Source organism: Schistocerca nitens, chromosome 1 (genome assembly GCF_023898315.1).
Source record: "Schistocerca nitens isolate TAMUIC-IGC-003100 chromosome 1, iqSchNite1.1, whole genome shotgun sequence".
Taxonomy (NCBI): Eukaryota; Metazoa; Arthropoda; class Insecta; order Orthoptera; family Acrididae; genus Schistocerca; species Schistocerca nitens.
The window spans coordinates 475,553,042-475,576,909 of record NC_064614.1 but is presented as its reverse complement, the minus strand read 5'-3'; the positions used below and the strand labels follow the sequence as shown (position 1 = coordinate 475,576,909).

The window sequence follows — 23,868 nt, the reverse complement described above, 5'->3', positions numbered from 1 at the left end:
TCTATTTGGTTGGCTGCTCGAATCACGCAATATCCACACTTCCCTGAAAGATTCTGTGTCATACTGCGCCGTTGGTCGGAGACTAGCAGCAGCCGGACTAGAGAACTGACCGGCCCATGCGAAGGGCGACGTTAACACCTCATCAATCACACACACTATATTTGAAATGTTGCCGAGGACGGGAAGCTAATGAATGGCGCCGCATATTCAACAATGAATCATGGTTCTGCTCTACTACGGATAACCATTGTCGGCGGATATTGTACGACATAGGGAGGGGTGTTCTGAAGAAACACATCGATATTAATCGTGACGTCATGATGTGGAGAGCTATCGGGTATGACTTCAGCTCACGGCTGGGACTGTTTGAAGAGAAATGTGATGGCACAACAGTGCGTCACCGACGTCCTGCGACCTCACGTGTTCTCTCTCATCAACACTATCGTGCTGCCATTTTTGCAAGAGCGCAATTCTCATCCTCACAGAGGACGTATCTCTATGATGTGTGTGTGTGATGTGGTACGCCCGTGGCCAGCAATAACCTTGTATGGGACCAGCTTGAGCGTCATCTCATCCCAGTACCAGTATACAGGATATCAAGGGCCACTTATAAAAGCTGTGCACCAGCTTGCCATAGGAGGGGATAAAATAACGGTATGACACCATTCCCAAACGAATCAGTGTATGCATTCAGGCCAGAGAGCGTGCAACGTTATACTGATGAGTGGGCTTGGCGTACAATTTTGCATTCAGGGTGCTTGGGAAATGTTAGTATTTTAATAACCGGTGTAACCACCAGAAGGTTGAATGCAAGCATGCAAACGTGCGTACATTGTGTTGCACAGGTGCCGGATTTCAGTTTGTGAGATGGACATTCATTCCTGTTGCACTTTGTCGGTCAATACGTGGACAGTTAGCGCGGCTTGTGGGTGACGGTGGAGTTGTCGTCCGATGATGTTCCGTATGTGCTCGATTGGAGCCAGATCTGGTGATCGGGTAGACCAAGGCAACATGTCGGCACTCTGCAGAGCATGTTGCGTTAGGACAGCGGTATGTGGGCGAGAGTTATCCTGTTGAGAAACAGCCTCTGCAATGCTGTTAATGAATGGCAGCACAACAGGTCGAATCACCACACTAATGTACAAAATTTTCAGTCAGGATGCGTGGAATAACCACTAGAGTTCTCATGCTGTCATACGAAATCGCACTCCAGAGAATACCACCAGGTGTATGTCCAGTGCGCCTAGCACGCAGACAGTTTGGCTGCAGGCCCTCAACTGGCTTCCTTCTAACCAGAACACGGCCATCACAGATACCGAGGGAGAACCAGCTTTTATCAGAAAATACAACGGACCTCCACTCTGACCGCTAGGGAGCTCTCTCTTGACACCACTGAAGTCGCAATTGGCGGTGGATTGAGGTCAGTGGAACGCACGCTTCAGGTCGTCTAGCTCGGAGCTGTGCTTGAACTGATTGACTTGTAACAGTTCGTTGTGTCACTGTGGCACCAACTGCTGCAGCAGATGCAGTACAATGCGGCAGAGTCATACGCCGAACACGGTGGTCTTCCCTCTCGGTAGTGCCACGTGGCCGTCCTGAGCCCAGTTTGACCACTTCTACCAGTACGGTGGCTGCATTACTGCCAAGTCTTTCTGCAGTATCGCAGAAGAAACATTCAGCTCATCGTAGCCATATTACACGAACTCGTTCAAGCTCAGTGAGTGTTTTAATAATGGCGTCTTTGTAGCCTTAAAGGCATTCTTGATTAACACCAACTCAACACGTCCAGTCTCAACGGTAACTAACGCTCGCGACCGTTAAAGCGTTTATTTAAAGCAAACCAGAGTTTCATCCTCATAGCGTCACTATTAACCGAGCGGTCTATGGCGCTGCAGTCATGGACAGTGCGGCTGGTCCCGGAGGACGTTCGAGTCCTCCCTCGGCATGGGTGTGTGTGTTTGTCCTTAGGATAATTTAGGTTAAGTAGTGTGTAAGCTTAGGGACTGATGGCCTCAGCAGTTAAGTCCCATAAGATTTCACACACACACATAGCGCCACTCTTATGCGACTGGCGCTAAATATGAATAGAAATCGTCTTTCGGATGTAGAAGCATGCCTACCAACTTTCTTTTACGTCGCACAACTCCTTCTTGGTTTTGCGATTTTTTTTTTCCCGTCAGTTTATGTGCAATATGTTACCCTTTCTTTTATTATGAGAGTCAATTGCAAATCTCTGTTCCAAATCTCCTACTTCTCTGTCTGCGTTTCTCTACAATTTTCTAGCGTTGTCACTTCTCTCTCTTTATACAACAACATCAACGCGAATATACTCAAGATTAGGTAATGTACGCAGCGGCGCTACAGTAGGGATACGGTAGCCGATTGAGGCAAGGAAGCTACTTGCGTGAAAGCGGCTTAATTGTAGAGCAGATTGATGTGGGCGACACAGGCCGCTGGAGAGGCGACTGGATGGCACAGCGGATGACCCGCAGCCGGCCGGGTAACGGGACACGACCTGCAAGTGGGCGCCTCGTAGCGCCGTGTCGGCAGACGCAGCGGGGACTGCCCGGTCGCCGTGCGCCCTGCCCTACTGACGGCCCTGAGGATGTCGTGCAGTTTACGACGCCTCACTGTTCGATTGATGTTTGTTTACTGCGCCGCCTACAAACGTACTTTTCAGGACATGGAAAACAATAAAATAAAGTGTGTCAGTTATTCATCTTGTGATTGAAGCTTATTTGTACCGTTTGCTTTCAAATATACGACGGGGAATCAAACAAAATCCTGAAATATTTTTTAATTTTTTTGTTGAACGAAAGTGGAACACAAGGGTATTACCTTTCGACATAATCTCCCAGACGTTCAACACACTTCCTCCGGCACGTAGGAACTGCACGGATACCTCCGAAAAAGAAATTCTTTTGGTCGTGTCCGCGGCCACTCGTGCACCGCCTGCTGCACATTTTCATCGAAACGGAATTTATTTGCTCCTATTGTCTCTTAGAGTGGTCGATGCGGTAATCACTCCGTGCGAGGCATAGTGAGTACGGCGGATGTGGCGAAGACTCGAAGTGCGGGTCATCAACAGCTGCAAGTGTTGCTCAGGCAGTAAGAAGCCGAGTATTGTCATGTGGCAAAATCTCACCTTTAGTTAGAAGTCGACGTCAGGTCTACGTCGCCTTGAAGCTGATTTTTTAACATATTGGAATATGACGTATTGGTGATGATGTTTCTCCTAGACGTTTAGTGTTGCAAGATAACGTCGCGTCAATGCCAAACCAGAGTCAACAAAGCTTCCCTGCAGGTGGCTGCGTCCGGAACTTCTTAGGTTTCATTTGGGGTTGGGATTGGTGGTAGTATACCCAGGTTTCGTCTCCTGTAACGATTTTCGCGCGCGAGGAAACCATTACCTTCTCCTTCAACCGCTGTAAAAGTTCTTGACAGACGTCAACTGGGACTTACTTCTTCAATGGACTTCAATTGGTTTCCTACCTTTACCGCTCCGAAAACGTTTGACAGAGCGCTGTTCTTGCTTGGTGCATGTCGCAAACAGTTCCGGAAATTTCAATTGGTAACAGTACTGCCAAATTACAGATCCTTGTGGCGAAATGTCTATTTTAATTTCACTCTTAAGGTTGTCATTTGACTTCCCCTCGTACAATTGTGCAAATGTAGTTCTGCCTTGAGTGAACATAAATTATTTTTAATTAACACCGAAACAAGTTTCCGTGAAGTTTCTTCGTTGTCAGTTGGCTCATTTATTTTCTGCCAAATACCAGGCAAAAATTTTATGTGATAGTATTTACAGTTTTGGGATTATGGTACTTATGTTCGTAACAAACATATGTATCTTACCACCAAAAATTGATGTTTATGTGCCTGTCATTTGCAGTACAGCTGATGTTTTGCTCCAGTTTCTCGTCTACTATCAACCAAGATTTCTGAGTAGAGTATTACATCTATTACGAGGACATTGAAAAGGAAGGAGGGGGAGGGGGGGGGGGGTGGAAGGGCATTCAGACACACTCTACCATTAACATTAGCGAATCTAATAATTATCATGCCGACCCCGTCATGATACGGGATAAAGGTTGGGAAAAAGAAGGAGTACATACCTCATCACGTACATTACATGTGTGCTATGCAGACGTTGAGATAACACGGGCACTCACAGGATGTCCATACATATTGCATTAATGACTGTCAGACGTAAAAGAAAGACATGCCCAAGTTTCAAAAGCGGAATTCAAGCTGTGGCGTGCATTTTTTGTTCCGAAATGGTGAGATTTTTCAACGTATTACTGCTCCTTTGGTAGAACCGTATTGTGGGTGGTCTAATGGTGTGGAAACTACGAAGCTGGCACCAAGCACCTTCCTCAGCAACCCCTTTTTAACTGTCACCTTCCCGACGATATTGACAGCATTAGAAATTTTCTGCCCCTGATTGACTCCGTACTTGTCCACTGTTTTTAGTCAAGCTGAAGTACCGTTTTTCCGAGAATTCATTTGCTACATGACTCAAAAAGATGAATGAAGTGCATTCGATGAACTAGACCATACATTCTCGCAAACGGTACCTCAGGCACGACTTAGAGACAACCTAGAATAGGGAGAAAATGCGCGCAGTGAGAACGAGAGTGCAGCGTAGTATCTAAGTGCCAGCTCCGCCAATGCCTCTGCAAGAAGTAGTGGGCGATGCGTCAAGTCCCTGGAAGCCGATGCGGAGATGGTGAGGGGGATGAAATGAAAACTACAAGAAAGACTGTTGTGCAGGCGTCATTCCAAGACGGAATAAGTTACGATTTAAACTTGCAACCAGCAGTGTTTTCACAACAAAATAAGATTATTCAGATATAGGCAAAAAGCTATGAATAGTAATGGGCCTGTTGTAGTTTTCAGTTTAGTAAAATATATTCAGCAACCACCCCAAAGAACTGGTATTAGAAATAACAATCCACGACGGGAATTCGCTGTGCCAAAGCGTTACGCTCCATTCACAGATACCATTCACCTTAGAGATCTCAACACCACTCACCAGACATCCCAGCGCTATTATACATATATAATTTCACGAAAAACAGAAGCACTTACAGCTAGAACTAACAGGAAGCAGCTAACTGCGATATTTGTCTGATGTACACAGTAAACTGCAATTCAAGCCTGTCGGAGAAGCCTACGGCCAGAAAAAAGCACACCAAACAAAAAGCCTGCCGCTGCCGTTTGCTCGATAACCTGATGCGAGAAGGCTCCACTTATTCACTTTTTACCCTAAATTTTTATTTTTGTTACGATACCTTGATTACATGCTTATAAAGAACTGAAAATAGGATACAAACTAAACATTTACAAAAAGTTATAACGTGGACCATGTAGAAAAAAAGGAAGAGCACGAATACGAACTCGTGACTTTCTGCATGCTGTGCAGACACTCTTCCATTCTTTTTCAACCTCCTTTTGTTTTTGATAGCAAGTAACGTCTACATAGCTGAGCCGTGGTAAAAATTGCTGTTCTGAAGAGCGCGCCGCAGCGCATAGTGAGAAGCAGTCGCCCTACGTTTCTGGCGGTGGCGCCGCTGTGGCAATCGCAGCTTTGGTGTTTCCCTCTGGTGGGAAAGGGGAGAGGTTGCCTGTTCACGTACATTTAAGGGGCGCTAAGAGCTCGCATTTGTTAGGCAGTTAGTGTCTGTCTGTCGTTCGGAGTGCTAGTATGTCTGTCGTTCGGATCAACCTTTAAAGCCGGCAAAATGACAGTCTTTCCGCTCCGCCAGTAAGAGAACTCAGCGAGTGGTCGCCTGGTCGGGGCTTAGTTCCTGCATCTGAGTCTGCACGTTAGGAAATGCAATTTAAAGCTGAACCTATCGTTTTTCCAGCTGCAGAGAGCCTCTATAAATCTATTTTGTTCAAGATAAGCCCATTCTCCCTAATACCTTGGTTTCCATCATTAAATAAAAGAACTCCACCATAAGCTGCAATTATGACAACAGTAGCAGACGAAAATACGGTTTTAGGGTATCGTTTCCATATGAGTGAAAAAAGATAATCATTTGGATTCTAGGTTTTGCCACGAATGCACTGTTTTAGAAGTTCAGGATCGGCTAGAAACCTGTAAGTAAGCTCGACAAAATTCAGGACACAAACTGGAAGCCTTTCCTTGTAAAACATGCGGGTCTACCGAGCGCTGTTGGCAGGCAGGGTGCAGTCAGCCCTTGTGAGGCCAATTGAGGAGCCACTCGATTGAGAAGTAGTGGCTCCGGTCACGAAAGCTGACAAGGGCCTAGAGAGTGGCGTACTGACCACATGCCCTTCCTTATCCGCATCCAGTGACGCCTGTCGCGCTTGGGATGAGACGACTGTCGGTCTGTATTTTTGGACCTTCCGAGACGTGTTCTGATGGGGAGAGAGACGGAAAGAGAGAGAGAGAGAGAGAGAGAGAGAGAGAGAGAGAGAGAGACGGGGGGGGGGGGGGGGGGCAAAGGGAGGGAGAGTACGGAGCCTGAGCAGAGACAGATGGGGAATCATTCTAGCGACAATACGGGCTTCAAATGGGGGAAATCCACTGACACAAGCGATTCTGACTGAGGGCAGGTTGTTATAGACTGGCGCCTGGAAACGAGGATCTCGGAAACGGCGAAGCTGGTTGGCTGCTCACGTGCTCTTGTGCTGGACGTCCCGCAGCTCAAATGGCTCTGAGCACTACGGGACTCAACATCTGAGGTCATCAGTGCCCTAGAACTTAGAACTACTTAAACCTAACTAACCTAAGGACATCACACACAGCCATGCCCGAGGCAGGATTCGAACCTGCGATCGTAGCGGCATCCCGCAGCACACGACTCTCACGGGTTCCCCGCATGTTGACACAACTACATCGTCAATTAGGATTGCAGTGGCTACGGGAACATCGACATTGGAGCGTGGATCAATGGAGAAAAGAAGTTGTCTGGTCGGGTGAATCACGTTTCTCCTTACACGAGGTCGGTGGTCGTGTCCGAGTGCACCGTGATCCAGCCGAACTGCTACTGGAAACACACCGCATCATGGACCGCTAGTGACAGTATTTTGCAATGGTGAAGTGTTCACCTGGGCTTCCATGGGTTCCGTGGTAGTAACCGAAGGCACCATGACAGCGGTGGTCTACCTGAACACCTTTGTGGACGACCTGCACACTTTCATGCTTGATGGTTCTCCGAAGGCGAGGTCGCCTTCCAGCAGTGTAACTGTCCGTGTCACAATGCGAAAATCGTGCTACATCGGTTTTGTTAGCTTTACAGTGATTTCACGTTGATACCTTGGCCACCAAATTCATCTGCCTGAACCGGACAGAATACGTCTGGGGCGCTACCGGTCGCCGGCTCCGAACCCACAAACACCAGGTCCATAATTTACGCCAATACCGTAATCTGTGAGTAGATATCTGATGCCACTTACCACCGGAAACCTACCAAGGACTCGTCAAATCAAAGCCACGCAGAATCGCTGCTGCGTTGCGTTCCAAAGCTCAACCAACACATTGTTAGGCAGGTGGTCGTAATGTTTTGACTCCTCAGTGTATGTCAGCTACAACGTAAGTCAGCAAGTGAAAATTATTGCAACCGGATGAAAAAAGCTTGAAGGTTACTTTCCGAAAGTCACAATAATCTGGATAAATAAATATGTAAATGTTTGTTTGTTGAAAATCTTCAGTCTCCGGAAGTTCTGCACCGATTGATTTGAAATTCTTGCACAATGTTGCATCTGAATACGCGCCTGCTTTTATATAGCGTGGATTACCTAAAACCTGCACCACAAAAATGTGCGGTTTTCACAGAAAGGGTTAGTAGTCAGAGGCTCCTATTGTTAGTCAATCAACAGATTGTAATAATACTTAGAAAGCGTATTTTTATGTAAACATACACTCTTTTATATGTAGCAATGTCTATTGACATTAACAAATTAAAAATAGGATAAATCAGAATGTCAGTGGTGTTTGTTGCACAATTCTAGTGCGAGTTGCTTACGAGATGTAATTTCAAAAGTTCCCACACCGACACTTGTACAATACCTGTGGTAGCACACAGTAGCCGGCCGGAATGGCCGAGCGGTTCTAGGCGCTACAGTCTGGAACCGCGCGACCGCTACGGTCGCAGGTTCGAATCCTGCGTCGGGCATGGATGTGTGTGATGTCCTTAGGTTAGTTAGGTTTAAGTAGTTCTAAGTTCTAGGGGACTGATGACCTCATAAGTTAAGTCCCATAGTTCTCAGAGCCATCTGAACCATTTGAGCACACAGTAAACAACACAAGTTCATATACTAGTTATGTGGACTCTGATCAGTAACAAGACAATTGACCATCGCAGGTTGTGCTCAAAATGACAACTGGCTGCGGCAATACACGCCTCCAGTCGGTTATGGAACGACTGCTACACGCGTGCCAGCATTTCAGCGGAGATGTCCGAGCAGGCTGCAGTAATAGCTCGTTGCATATCATCGGGTGTATTTGGTACGTCCTTCTAGACAGCTTGTTTCAGCTTTCCCCACAGAAAAAAAGCCTACAGGCGACAAATCCGGGGAAAGGGGCGGCCAAGGTACAGGCTCTCTGCGTCCAGTCACACGATTTGCTAGCCAAGCGGTTCTAGGCTCTTCAGTCCGGAACCGCTCTGCTGCTACGGTCGCAGGTTCGAATCCTGCCTTGGGCATGGATGTGTGTGATGTCCTTAGATTAGTTAGGTTTAAGTAGTTCTAAGTTCTAGGGGACTGATGACCTCAGACGTTAAGAGCCACAGAGCTTCGAGCCATTTGAACCATCGAACGATTTGCAAACAATTCGTGAAGACATGTTGTAGTGCTTCGTGCAGTGTGGGCTGGACAGCGATATGTTGGTACTACAGGTTCCTCCTAGTCTGCATAGGAACGTCTCCTAACATCTGTGGAACACGGTCTGTTAGGAGGAAGCAATACTTGTGAGCGTTCACTGTTCCGTCTACGGAAAACGCGCCTATGAGCTGGTAGTTCACTATCCCACACTACATGTTTACACTCCATGGACGCTGACGTTCCACCTGACGAAGTCAACGGAGATTGTCAACAGACCAATTGTGCATGTTTCGGCGGTTTACCTGGCCGTGATCGATAAATGTGGCTTCATCACTAAACAAGATAAACGATACGTCTGGAGTATCCTGTCTTAATGCCCATGTACAAAAGTTAAAACGGTTCTCATAATCGTTTCCATGCAGCTCTTGATGGAGAGAGATGTCATAGGGATGGAACCTATGTCAATGGGGAATGCGTAGGACACTTGTCTGACTCATACCATGCCTCGTAGCCGCGCGGTCTTGGGTGCCTTGCCACGGTTCGTGCGGCTTCCCCCGTCGGAGTTTCGAGTCCTCCCTCCGGCATGTGTGTGTGTGTGTGTGTGTGTGTGTGTGTGTGTGTGTGTGTTTGTCCTTAGGATAATTTAGGTTAAGTAGTGTGGAAGCTTTGGGACTGATGACCTTAGCAGTTAAGTCCCATAAGATTTCACACACATTTGAACATTTTTTTGATTGAGCGGGAGCTAACTTGCGGATCAACTGCAGCAGCAACAACAACATTAATTTCCCCCTCTTCTGTCGTCACTTGCTTTCTTCTGTTACGTTGTCGAAGCGCTACACTACTACTTTCAAGTAACTAGTTGAAGAGGCTGATAAATAACTGCTGACATGTTCGACGTCCATTGATATCTTACCGCATACACCGTACAAGAACGAACTGCTTAATTCCTACAGTCTCCATACACCATGAGCATGTCGGATTTTTCTGCATTAGTAAATTCCATCGTTTACTTGCGACCTACTGCTTGGACTGTCACGCACTAATCGGTTAGCAAGTCGCAATGCACTAAAGGAAAACAGAAGCACACCTTAAGCAAACATGACAACATCGTACCTAGCAATTACGCGGGTTGAACGGCACAAACAAGTGTCGGCGTGGAAACTTTTCAAAATACGATATCTCGTAAACGACTCACTCTAGTATCCTGTAAGAAACACCACTGACATTCTAATTTACCCTACTTGTACATTGTTAATGTCAACAGACATTGTTCCGTTAAAAAAAAGTGTATGTTTGCACAAAAAAGTACACCTTCTAAGTATTATTACACACTGTTTTTTGTCTAACAATACCGAACCTCAGGTTACCAATACATTTTGTGAAAACCGCACGTAAATAGAACTTCCCATTTCCGCAGTATCTGCGGTGCAAGTTTTAGGAGATTCGCCGGCCGAAGTGGCCGTGCGGTTAAAGGCGCTGCAGTCTGGAACCGCAAGACCGCTACGGTCGCAGGTTCGAATCCTGCCTCGGGCATGGATGTTTGTGCTGTCCTTAGGTTAGTTAGGTTTAACTAGTTCTAAGTTCTAGGGGACTAATGACGTCAGCAGTTGAGTCCCATAGTGCTCAGAGCCATTTGAACCATTTAGGAGATTCACCCTGTATAGCTACTGCAGTGAACTCTTATACAAATACATATGTAATATATAAAAGGGAACCGTTACAAAAATTCTCGAAAAGTTCTTGAGCGAGTGACTTCGAATTTTTACACGTTATTTCAATAAACGTTCGGATGGGCATGAAACTTTGTTAGCAAAATTCTCGAAAAGTGCTTGACAAATTTACAACAAAATTTTACAGGACATTCTAAGAAACATTCATATGAACATAAGCTACATATTTTTTACACAGCAATGTAAAATTTGACTGTAAAAACCGATTGCGGGAAAGAAAATATTGTGCCTTGCTCTGCTGTGCGGTTTTGTTTTCTTTCCCCGTAATCTGTTTTAACTACGGCAGTAGGACATTTAAAACAACAGGAAAAATTGTTTCTCCTACACATAATCTTTCACATTATACACGGTGGTCTGAAAAGCTTGTAAGGGTGTTGTTAACAGGGTAGATAGTGCTGAGAAATAATTGTAAGGAAAAAAGCAGATACGTACCGCCTTTTCCGAGTTAATTAGTGTGGTGTCACCGCCAGACACCACACTTGCTAGGTGGTAGCTTTAAATCGGCCGCGGTCCATTAGTACATGTCGGACCCGCGTGTCGCCACTGTCAGTGATCGCAGACCGAGCGCCACCACACGGCAGGTCTCGAGAGACTTACTAGCACTCGCCCAGTTGTACGGACGACGTAGCTAGTGATGCACACTGACGAAGCCTCGCTCATTTGCAGAGCCGATAGTTAGAATAGCCTTCAGCTAAGTCAATGGCTACGACCTAGCAAGGCGCCATTAGCATTACATAGCTTGTATCTAAAGAGTCTCACTTGTATCGTCAAGAGCGATGTACCACAAGGATGGATTAAAGTTAAGTATTCCAGGAGCTACGTACTTTTCTTTATAGCATTCATTACGTATCCTGTTTCAGACCTATCTACTAGCCTGCGTGAGTTAACGCGTGCCTTTCGGCTACTTCCGAGTGGCGTGGCTGTCTTGTTACGCCACAACAATTAGCATTCAAGTTATCCAATCAGGCCGTTGCGGGCCCAGATTGAAGCGGCCCGCCAGATACAGTTAGTGTCAGTTGTTCTCAAAGCGTAGATGACAGCGCACGAGACTGCTCAGCCTTTGGCTAGGATTCGATCCTTACTATAGTCCCATGTCCAGTTTTTGTATTGCTTACTTATTCCGTTTCAGGAAATCGAGCGAAATACACGTTTGAAGACGCTGTCTCTGGCGGGTCGCTCGAATTTGCGCGCGCATCGGCCTGATTGAAAAACCTCGATGCTAATTAACTCGGAAACGGAGAAAAGTATTGATTTTTTCTTAACAGTTACTTTTCAGCACACCCTACCCTGTAATTCCCTTACAAGGTTTTTGCACTGTTTCTGTCCACCTTGTAGTTATTTTTAAACAAAAATTGTATACATAATATTGTACTGTTTTGTTTACTTCATCGCAGTAAATTTTCTCAGGAAACAGAAGAGTATTTACAGCTTATCAGCTTATGTTTAGGATACTACTACGGAACGTAAATTTGCAATAACAATAAACTAGGCAGAGGCTTAGAGAGAGAGGGAGGAGTAGATGAACGGAGAAACACAGAAAGGGGGGAGGAACAGACGACAGATAGAGGGGGGGGGGAGGAGATAAGAGAGGGAGGAGATGGAAATGGAGAGAGAGGGGAGAGAAGATGATGAACAAAGAGAGTGGGAGGATGAGGAGATGAGCAAAGAGAGGAGGAGGAGGAGATGAACAGAGAGGGGTAGGGGGGGGGGGGAAGGAAGAGATTATGACATGTATCCAATTCTCATACTTCTTTAGTAATTGCGAAACATTGCCGAATTTGCTAGTAAATAAGTAAGTAAACAAATAAAACTACGAAGTTCTACATGTTAGCCGTGTCATTCGGGAGGCTTACATGATACAGTCGACCAGAGACATCTGCGTGATTTTCTCAGACTAGATTTGGGTCCAGTACGAAAGTTCATCATGCCTTGTAGCTTACGGACTCTGAAGTTCATGAATTCCGTTGACACTCGTTTCAATGGCGTTGTATCAACGGACAAGTCTGTAACGTACCCGGGAATATCGAAACTAAACATACTCCTGTTTTGCGACGGATACAATTTACTGATTATTATCATTTTCACTTCATTCTACGATGGTTGTCGCCGTGGACAACAAAAAGCGGCGAATATTCACTGTGCAACCATTGCTCGAAGAATACTAGGAAGTTTAAATGTTTTAAAGCAATCTTAGGAGCCACTGTTCTACGTGACAGGCGCTCGTGGTACAGGTGGTTACGAATCCATTCCGGCCGCTAACGTACGCCAATATCTCGTCTGCTTTCGTCGTCATTAACATGTGATTTCTCCACCACTTGACTGAGTCAATTCTAATTATGTTTTCTGTTGCGCGTGCTGAAAACGACTGTTTTTATGGAGTTGTTGTAATGAAATTTGTGATCCTTACTGCCCGTGGAGGGCTTGCACTACTTTGGCATCTACAGATTCCTCAAGGCAATGGTTTCTATTTAGCTGATCTACAATTCGTAACCATTCGGTCACCAATAATAACTCACACCGCTGCCACCTCAGTCGACAGTCAACTCATGAAGCTAGCCAATCGCGAGCGGATCACTGGGATTGTTTACTTCTGTTGTGTTCAAATCACATAGCTAGTTTTTGGCTCGTGTTATTCAATATAAAATTTGGAACGTCATCTTTGACGAATGACGAGTTCAAAATGCGTGCAATATCTTTGCTGATATAAAGTCATACAAGTTTCCGTACATGTATAAATATTATACCTATAGAATTTTACAATAACAGCTGAGTCATAGGCTTCTTTAAACTTATCCATGAACTGACTCTTAGCCATATTTTGTCATTTAAATTTTTAATTGGTATTTTCTGTGGCTTGTCGAAACCATTTGATGGACAATTCACTGTAAACTTTGGAGAATATTAGGAGACTGGGATATTGCTGATAATAGGTTTTCATAATATCTAACAAAAAGAACGCAGTGTGTTACAGCAAATATCCTGTGTTTTTGTCGAAACTTGCTGATGTCATTGTAGCAGCCTGTGTGTGATATTATTAAGTTAATGATTTTAAAAGACTATTTGTGATCATTTTTGAAGACTACGTACTTTAAGGATTTTTGCTTCATTACAGCAGAACACGTTCCTGTTACTAACGCGTAGACAAAGTATTCGAAGCATCAAAGCAGTTTTGCCCCCAGTTCAATGCAGTAGTAGATATGTGCAAGTACAAATTAATCCTCTATCATAAGTAAAGAGTTGTGAATCAGACTGGTCAAGTGCATAATCATCAAGAGTCTGCTGCACTGTTAAAGAAATAAAAAAAAAATATTACTAAAAATAGCAAATAATACACTCCTGGAAATTGAAATAAGAACACCGTGAATTCATTGTCCCAGGAAGGGGAAATTCTATTGACACATTCCTGGGGTCAGATACATCACATGATCACACCGACAGAACCACAGGCACATAGGCACAGGCAACAGAGCATGCACAATGTCGCCACTAGTACAGTGTATATCCACCTTTCGCAGCAATGCAGGCTGCTATTCTCCCATGGAGACGATCGTAGAGATGCTGGATGTAGTCCTGTGGAACAGCTTGCCATGCCATTTCCACCTGGCGCCTCAGTTGGACCAGCGTTCGTGCTGGACGTGCAGACCGCGTGAGACGACGCTTCATCCAGTCCCAAACATGCTCAATGGGGGACAGATCCGGAGATCTTGCTGGCCAGGGTAGTTGACTTACACCTTCTAGAGCACGTTGGGTGGCACGGGATACATGCGGACGTGCATTGTCCTGTTGGAACAGCAAGTTCCCTTGACGGTCTAGGAATGGTAGAACGATGGGTTCGATGACGGTTTGGATGTACCGTGCACTATTCAGTGTCCCCTCGACGATCACCAGTGGTGTACGGCCAGTGTAGGAGATCGCTCCCCACACCATGATGCCGGGTGTTGGCCCTGTGTGCCTCGGTCGTATGCAGTCCTGATTGTGGCGCTCACCTGCACGGCGCCAAACACGCATACGACCATCATTGGCACCAAGGCAGAAGCGACTCTCATCGCTGAAGACGACACGTCTCCATTCGTCCCTCCATTCACGCCTGTCGCGACACCACTGGAGGCGGGCTGCACGATGTTGGGGCGTGAGCGGAAGACGGCCTAACGGTGTGCGGGACCGTAGCCCAGCTTCATGGAGAAGATTGCGAATGGTCCTCGCCGATACCCCAGGAGCAACAGTGTCCCTAATTTGCTGGGAAGTGGCGATGCGGCCCCCTACGGCACTGCGTAGGATCCTACGGTCTTGGCGTGCATCCGTGCGGTCCGGTCCCAGGTCGACGGGCACGTGCACCTTCCGCCGACCACTGGCGACAACATCGATGTACTGTGAAGACCTCACGCCCCACGTGTTGAGCAATTCGGCGGTACGTCCACCCGGCCTCCCGCATGCCCACTATACGCCCTCGCTCAAAGTCCGTCAACTGCACATACGGTTCACGTCCACGCTGTCGCGGCATGCTACCAGTGTTAAAGACTGCGATGGAGCTCCGCATGCCACGGCGAACTGGCTGACACTGACGGCGGCGGTGCACAAATGCTGCGCAGCTAGCGCCATTCGACGGCCAACACCGCGGTTCCTGGTGTGTCCGCTGTGCCGTGCGTGTGATCATTGCTTGTACAGCCCTCTCGCAGTGTCCGGAGCAAGTATGGTGGGTCTGACACACCGGTGTTAATGTGTTCTTTTTTCCATTTCCAGGAGTGTAATTACAATAATGAGACAAGAGATGGAAGAATTAATACTTAGAGCCAAATGAAACCCTTTTCTTCATTTTGTTCTCCTCAGTGGTGGCGGATGATCTCTGATGCGTTATGGAAGCGGCAGTGTTGCTCGAATGCAAATCCAGAGAATGCTAAGGAGCACTTCAGCCGCTAGTGGCGTTGGAGGAATGACCAATAGCAGCAGGGGTCATTCTTTTGGGTTATAAATTACTATAATTAAAAATCACAGTTATCGCTTTAAGCTAAAAGCATTGGACACCTGAGTAAACATGAACCAAAGCAGCCATCATGCTCATAAATTATGGTAATTATCATGACAGTAATTGTCCATTAATTATGGCATAAGTAAACAAAACATACACCCAAGTGAAGTTTATTTAATAAGGATAATTGAATTAGGGTAGCACAAATAGCTGGTTTGTTTACTTAAGGAGAAGACTGCCCCCACTGTGCCAGAACTCTCATGTTTGTGGTGACCTCAGCTGATTTAGGAAAAGCACAAACATTTAAATTTCACTACTCGACTTCTGTTCCCATCTACTCTAGGCCAGCACTGGTGCTGAGAATATTGCATCGCCTTTCATTTTCATTTTTGCTCCTGTGTGCCAGTGTCAGCCTCTGAGTTTTGCTGCTGTGTTTTGCAGGTCGCCATGTCTGCCCGGAGCACGCTGGCGGCGACCCTGCCGCTGCTGGTGCTGGCGGCTCACTCCCTGCCCATAGTGGACCCAGGTGAGAACCTCAGCCGTCGTGCCACACTCTGGTGACTCATGATCTACTGTACGAGGAGGTACCCAAAACAAACAAACTGATTTGTTGAGCGGAGCTTTTGTAATGGTGCACTAGCAGCGCCAGTAAGCCAAAGAAGTCGTCGCTAAAGAAGAGCTGCGGTGCGTACGGAATACTGCAAAGCCAAGATTTCGCGACAAAGTGATCCACTTATTGTCGCGACGGCACGCAACTGGCGATGCAGTCGACCTGCAAACTACCCCATACATTACGTCAACGTATGGCAAAGTTCCAGTAACGATGCGTCAACGAAGCGTTGCATCAATCGGCTGTGCATGCCAGCACTAGAGAACTGAAATGAGCTCCGTGAGAGATTCCTATGACATTATCTCCAAACTTGGGGTCTCCGTGTGCACGGAGACGCGACTAGCGAGTCTCTGCCGCTGCCCACTCGTCACCTGAGTCTGTTGTCGGGTACAAGCGGACTCGACTCGCTCAGAAAGGAGAGCGAGTACTCGAGTCCGCAAGTACAGCATCGGATTCGCGACATTCTCGCTACACACGCAACCGTTTTGGAAGAAATTTCCGACATTAAACCGTAGATTACTATTCATTTATTTCACACAATCATGATTTGGGCTTTATATACATTCTCAAGTGCAAGTTGAAATCTCACAAAATGTTTGACCTGCCTAAATGACAGAATCAAGCTACATACCAATATAACTAGTGACCGATTAACGGTGAATATTGTTTTGTTTACGCATACATTTATGCAGATAGAACTCTTTCGAAAATTGCTGTAAATTTATTTTAATGTTTAATGCCTATTCAGAAGATGTCTAACAATTACGTTGACGTATACATACTTTCGTGGCGTTACCGGGTCTGTAACACGACACCTGATAGGAGAATGACCTGCTATCTCTAAATGACGATTAATTATTAAAATAAATTACGGAAATAAATGATAAGCTACAGAACTTGCTGCTAACCCATAAACACAACTTGCCATGACCAAATGAAAACTTTTTCGTTGCAGGGAAATAACAGCGACGTTGCTCTGTTCCCAGTTTTCGTTTGACGCAGTACACACGTGTTTCGTAGTGGAAATGGAGTAGACAAGAATACAACCATTTTTTTTTTGCAGTGGACGAAATTTGTATGTTTTTCTTCTGAAGCGTGCGATACAGCGTGAAACTTATTCCAGATATCACTCCTCCTCTAATGGAAGACATTTGCAATTGTGTACTCTGCACGTTAGTTTTCGTCTTACGCCCTCCACTGTCTCACAAAACACAACTTTATTAAAGGGCATCTGATTCCGACAATCGGTTGTTTCACCTTGTAATTGTTACTTTACAGCAGCAAAATCGTATACTTATCTCCCGAACTACGCAATACGTCACGACTAGCCTTTCACTCCTGCACGCTTCGGTAGCAGACAACGAGTCGACAGTATGAAGCGTCCGCAGCGCCACAATTCTCGGACTCCATCATCCTTGCCGAACTACAGCGGGAACGAAGGAAGCCCGTCAAAACTGACGAAACAGCGGGCCTTGATTTGTGAAGTATGCAACCTGAACATTAGTTCTCCGTTTGTGATCTCTAGCCAGCACAGGCAGACTGCAAACATCTCGACGCGAGGGTGCTACAAATAGCTGCTTATCACAGCGAAGGGGTCGGCGAAGATTTCGGCAACAGAGCGCAGCGGACCTGTGTGTCGAGTCACACAGCCTCCGCCTCTCAGGAATGTTGCGCTAGCTCCCGCTCGCCACGGGCGATGCTACTCACAAGGGAACCTCCCCATCGCACCCCCCTCAGATTTAGTTATAATTTGGCACAGTGGATAGGCCTTGAAAAACTGAACACAGATCAGTCGAGAAAACAGGAAGAAGTTGTGGGGAACTATGAAAAAATAAGCAAAATATACTGAGTAGTCCGTGGATAATATATGCAACATCAAGGATGATATGAGCTCAGGCGCGCCGTGGTCCCGTGGTTAGCGCGAACGGCTGCGAAATGAGAGGTCCTTGGTTCAAGTCTTCCCTCGACTGAAAATTTTACTTTCTTTACTTTCGCAAAGTTATGATCTGTCCGTTCGTTCATTGACGTCTCTGTTCACTGTAATAAGTTTAGTGTCTGTGTTTTGCGACCGCACCGCAAAACCGTGCGATTAGCAGACGAAAGGACGTGCCTCTCCAATGGGAACCGAAAACATTAGATCGCAAGGTCATATGTCAACCGATTCCTCCACAGGAAAACGTGTCTGATATATTCTACACGACACTGGTGACGGCATGTGCGTCACGTGACAGGAATATGTTGTCGACACACCTAACTTCCACACTCGGCGAATGGGTAAAAAGATTCTTCTACCTTGCCCGATTTAGGTTTTCTTGTGGATGTGATAATCACTTCCAAAAAATTCATGAAAACATAAGAGTGTGTCACATAAACTTCAACAAATGAATGCAACAGTTTCACAGTCGCACAGTTTTCTCTGTGCTCTGTCAAAACATATGTTTTTAAGGTTTTCAAATTTTTCCGTGTGTAGACCGTCAAATCCTGCATATGTCCAAGCAAATCTGAACATGTCCTGGAATTTTGCACAGCGAAGTTAATTATGTGTGAATGCCTGAACTCTGATAATTGTCTGAAAATAAAAAAATTTCACACGAGGGAAGACTTGAACCGAGGACCTCTCGTTCCGCAGATGCTGACGCTAACCACGGGACCACGGCGCTCTTGTGCTCACATCGTCCTTGATGTTATCTATGTTTCCTATGGACTGCTTAGTTTGTATATTTTGCTTATTTTTTCATAGTTCCACACAATTTCTTCCTGTTTTCTCGATTGATCTGTGTTCAGATTTTCGAGGCCTATCGACTGTGCCAACTTATAACTAAATCTGAGGGGGGTGCGATGGGGAGGTTCCCTTGTCAGCATGCTGCCTGCCAACAACGTGCGTGACCTTCAGAGACACCCGCCGCCGCTACGAAGGCACTGTAGATCGACACCAGGTTGCGCGCCCACCTGAAGGGAGTGGAGGAGGGGGAGGAGATTAGTGTTTAACATCCCGTCGACAACCAGGTCATTAGAGACGGAGCACACGAGCCTGAATTAGGGAAGGATGGGTAAGGAAATCGACGGTGTCCTATCAAAGGAACCATCCCCGCATTTGCCTGAAGCGATGTATGGGAATCACGGAACACTTAATCAGGCTGGCCGGACGCAGGTTTGAAACTGTCGTCCTCCCGAATACGAGTTTAGTGTGCTAATTGCTGCGCCACTTCGCTAGGTCCCGGAAGAGAGCCCGCACCTATATGTGTTCTATCTTGATCAATAACTAAGTACACTCCTGGAAATGGAAAAAAGAACACATTGACACCGGTGTGTCAGACCCACCATACTTGCTCCGGACACTGCGAGAGGGCTGTACAAGCAATGATCACACGCACGGCACAGCGGACACACCAGGAACCGCGGTGTTGGCCGTCGAATGGCGCTAGCTGCGCAGCATTTGTGCACCGCCGCCGTCAGTGTCAGCCAGTTTGCCGTGGCATACGGAGCTCCATCGCAGTCTTTAACACTGGTAGCATGCCGCGACAGCGTGGACGTGAACCGTATGTGCAGTTGACGGACTTTGAGCGAGGGCGTATAGTGGGCATGCGGGAGGCCGGGTGGACGTACCGCCGAATTGCTCAACACGTGGGGCGTGAGGTCTCCACAGTACATCGATGTTGTCGCCAGTGGTCGGCGGAAGGTGCACGTGCCCGTCGACCTGGGACCGGACCGCAGCGACGCACGGATGCACGCCAAGACCGTAGGATCCTACGCAGTGCCGTAGGGGACCGCACCGCCACTTCCCAGCAAATTAGGGACACTGTTGCTCCTGGGGTATCGGCGAGGACCATTCGCAACCGTCTCCATGCAGCTGGGCTACGGTCCCGCACACCGTTAGGCCGTCTTCCGCTCACGCCCCAACATCGTGCAGCCCACCTCCAGTGGTGTCGCGACAGGCGTGAATGGAGGGACGAATGGAGACGTGTCGTCTTCAGCGATGACAGTCGCTTCTGCCTTGGTGCCAATGATGGTCGTATGCGTGTTTGGCGCCGTGCAGGTGAGCGCCACAATCAGGACTGCATACGACCGAGGCACACAGGGCCAACACCCGGCATCATGGTGTGGGGAGCGATCTTCTACACTGGCCGTACACCACTGGTGATCGTCGAGGGGACACTGAATAGTGCACGGTACATCCAAACCGTCATCGAACCCATCGTTCTACCATTCCTAGACCGGCAAGGGAACTTGCTGTTCCAACAGGACAATGCACGTCCGCATGTATCCCGTGCCACCCAACGTGCTCTAGAAGGTGTAAGTCAACTACCCTGGCCAGCAAGATCTCCGGATCTGTCCCCCATTGAGCATGTTTGGGACTGGATGAAGCGTCGTCTCACGCGGTCTGCACGTCCAGCACGAACGCTGGTCCAACTGAGGCGCCAGGTGGAAATGGCATGGCAAGCCGTTCCACAGGACTACATCCAGCGTCTCTGCGATCGTCTCCATGGGAGAATAGCAGCCTGCATTGCTGCGAAAGGTGGATATACACTGTACTAGTGCCGACATTGTGCATGCTCTGTTGCCTGTGCCTATGTGCCTGTGGTTCTGTCAGTGTGATCATGTGATGTATCTGACCCCAGGAATGTGTCAATAAAGTTTCCCCTTCCTGGGACAATGAATTCACGGTGTTCTTATTTCAATTTCCAAGAGTGTAGTTTTCCTGAACTCTGTCGACTTCGCTACGGGCGTCTTCACCTCTGAGGGACTGTCACAGTCCCCGCCAGCCCATCGAACCCAGAAAGCAGACCGCCCTCCTGACGACAGGAAGAATGCCTCCCCACCACTTTGCAGTGGCCTCGTTACAAAATGACCGTTACAGAAGGTTCCATTCGACTTGTGTAAATTTTTTAGTGACACTCTTCTTTGTGTATTCGCTCGCCGTTTAGGGGAGAGTCATGTACTATCGGCCAGATTAAGTTTTTTGGCTTCGCGGTGTAACTGTGGTGGTTAACTGGAATATTAATACCCTATTCTCTTACCTCAAGACGTGTTCTATTTATAGTACTTAATTACGTCGAAAGTAAAACAGTTACAATTACAAGGCTCATAGAAAGTGTCTTGCAGTATCGGCCATTGTCTTTTCTGTGATAATATCGGTTGTTAATGATACACTGCACCGATACTGAACAATAATAGAACACATAAGCATAGGAAATATTTGTTACCATTTCAGCTTAGTTCACCAATGTTTAACTCACTGTTGTATAGAGATCGCAAATAAAATACAAAATATTCTTCTGATTCACACTTCCAACATGTGCCTAGCCTCTACACTTGGCACACAGCACCTAGTCTTCTTCAAATGCCTCCCAACACATAATACACTTTTCCGTCTTTTATGTCGACCCATTATTTCCAGTAAATTCCAGTTTTCATTGCCGCTTCGTAATTGGCTTACCATGGCCACCCATTGCGTGTTTACTTTATTTTGGACCATCCTACTTAAGTTCAGCTTCTTCTACTTCTTTTCAGACTTCATTTTTTCTACTTTTAATGTCTTCTCTTCAGTGACGATCTTTTTCTTTTGTAATTGTTGAGAGCGCTTCAGCTGCTTCCCTATGGTCATTTTGTTAGACATAATCTTTCCTGCGTCCATTGTCATGCACTCTTCATTCCAGTTTACTCTCATCGTCTTCTTATTTTCCACCATTTCAATCTGAAAAGAAGTAAAAATAAGAAGTAAATGTAAGTTAAAATTTGAAATTACTTCTGGCCTATACTGAAAGACAATCAGGAGGCCAGTATCGCACGAGAAACACGCAGTAGGATCTGATCATATTGCTCTTCCTTTTATAGAAATTATCATGGAAGGTTTTTTAGATGTCCGTTACTTAACTAACATAGATAACCGAAATATAGCAACTAAATTAATCACCTATCTTAAAAACGGGTACCATGCGCCTCAAGAAAACCTTCCGTGCCTCAAGAAAACCTTCCGTAAGCTAAGAGCTACAGCAACACTACCAAGCACACAGAGCAGACAAAGCACTAAAGAGAGGAAGAAGATTCCGACTCCTGGCACATGGATACACAAACTTGCTTCTGCCTACTGCACACTTCCGCCATTTGGAGGCGCGGAGGCAAGCCACAGTAGTGGCAGGTGCTGTAAGCCGGCCGATACTACACGAATCTCTCCTAAACGAGGGCTCATTCTCGTCAACAGCGCACGACCATTAAGTTTAACTTTTTACTTGAAAAAACGGTGTAGAAACTCTTGAAATGTTTAAAAACTTTTAAAAACTGCCTACGAGGATGATGCAATGGAGAAAATTCAAGTGTCTGAATGGTTTTTCCATTTCTAAAGAGGCGAAATGACGATGGCAAATCTCCCTCTACTCGTCCTTCCACAGCCCAAGAAGACGAAAATGACTTAAATTCCCGAAATCAAGAGGTTGTGAAGCTGTCTGGAGTTACTTGGAGTTACGTTCAACGAAATGTAACGGGAGATTTGGGGATGAAAGCGTGGCTGCTAAATGCGCGCCTCAACTGCTGTCTGTTGAACAGAAATAACGTCGACACTTGAAATAACAGTTCGTAAATGATTAATATTTTCTTCCACGATCACCACAAGAGACGAATCATGGTGCTATAATTATAAACCTGAAACGAAGCAACAATCAAGACAGTGGAAGACTTTAGGTTCCCTTCGCCCCTAAAATGCTCGTCAAGTGAAGTCAAATGTCAAAATAATACTGACGACTCTTCTCAATGCGTGAGAAATCGTCCATTCAGAGTTTGTTCCACAAGACATACTGTTAACCAGACTTTCTATCTAGACGTTTTGAGAAGAATGCGGCGGAAGTGGTTTGATTTTTGCAGTCGGGATACTGGTTTCTCCACAAATCGATAATGCTCCGGCTCATACAGACCTGCCTGTGCGCCAATATTTGACAATCCTGTGCCCCACTTCCCCTTTCCAGCCGACCTTATCCCTTGCGACTTCTGTTTTAATTTTCCTGAATGAAATGAGACATGAAAGTAAAGCGTTTTTCCAAAGTTACTGAGCTGAAGGAAAAAGGACAGAATCACTGGCGGGCATCACAGAAGACGAATTTACAAAATATTTTGAACAATAGAATAAACTATTAGATAAGAGTATTAGTGTCAGAAGGAAATTGAAGGTTTTTTGGTTTGGAAATTGACTATTTTTTTAATAAATGTTGTTCCTTTTGGGTACCCTCTCGTTAAAAAAACGTTGGTATCATAAAATAAACGTTTGAGTGCGTTGCTCGACTAAGTGAGTACGAGAATGAATTGATACATTCATATAGTAAAAAATTGTTGTAAATGAGATTAAAAAGGTATTTTTCTACTGGAGCCTAACTAAGAGAAACGGTGTTTTTCTAGACAGATACCATTCTTTTTTCTATTTACACAGAAAAGAAGTTTGTTCCGAACTCCACATAATAAACTTTCACAGCGCAGATAAACTGAAAGTCAAATTTTTAAAGACCAAACGAAGACGAGTTAACAGTATATTTAACCTCATTCCCAACAAGAGCAACAAACCAAAGTAGTAGCTTCTCACTGGAAGTGGAGAAATGAATTGGCATGATAATGCAAAGTATCTAGGGCTACACGGAGAGAACGTATAATAAAAAAGTCTGAACTATTTTAGGAAAAATCATAAAATTCTCCTTACTTACTCATCTATTCGTTAGGTCAAGTACTCATACCAACACGTTGCAAAACTCGGACATTAATACTCAGCCAACAAGAAGGGATGATGA

The 23,868-nt window shown here is 46.0% G+C and overlaps 1 protein-coding gene across 1 annotated transcript in view; it reads left to right on the top strand.

The window, feature by feature from the left end:
• LOC126236079 (uncharacterized) overlaps positions 1–23,868 on the top strand; it is a 126,893-nt gene that overhangs the window by 28,142 nt on the left and 74,883 nt on the right. The window contains exon 2 of the mRNA XM_049945143.1: positions 15,931–16,015. Within this exon, the coding sequence (XP_049801100.1) occupies positions 15,937–16,015 (79 nt within the window). The 5' untranslated portion in view covers positions 15,931–15,936. The remainder of the gene's footprint in view (positions 1–15,930; positions 16,016–23,868) is intronic.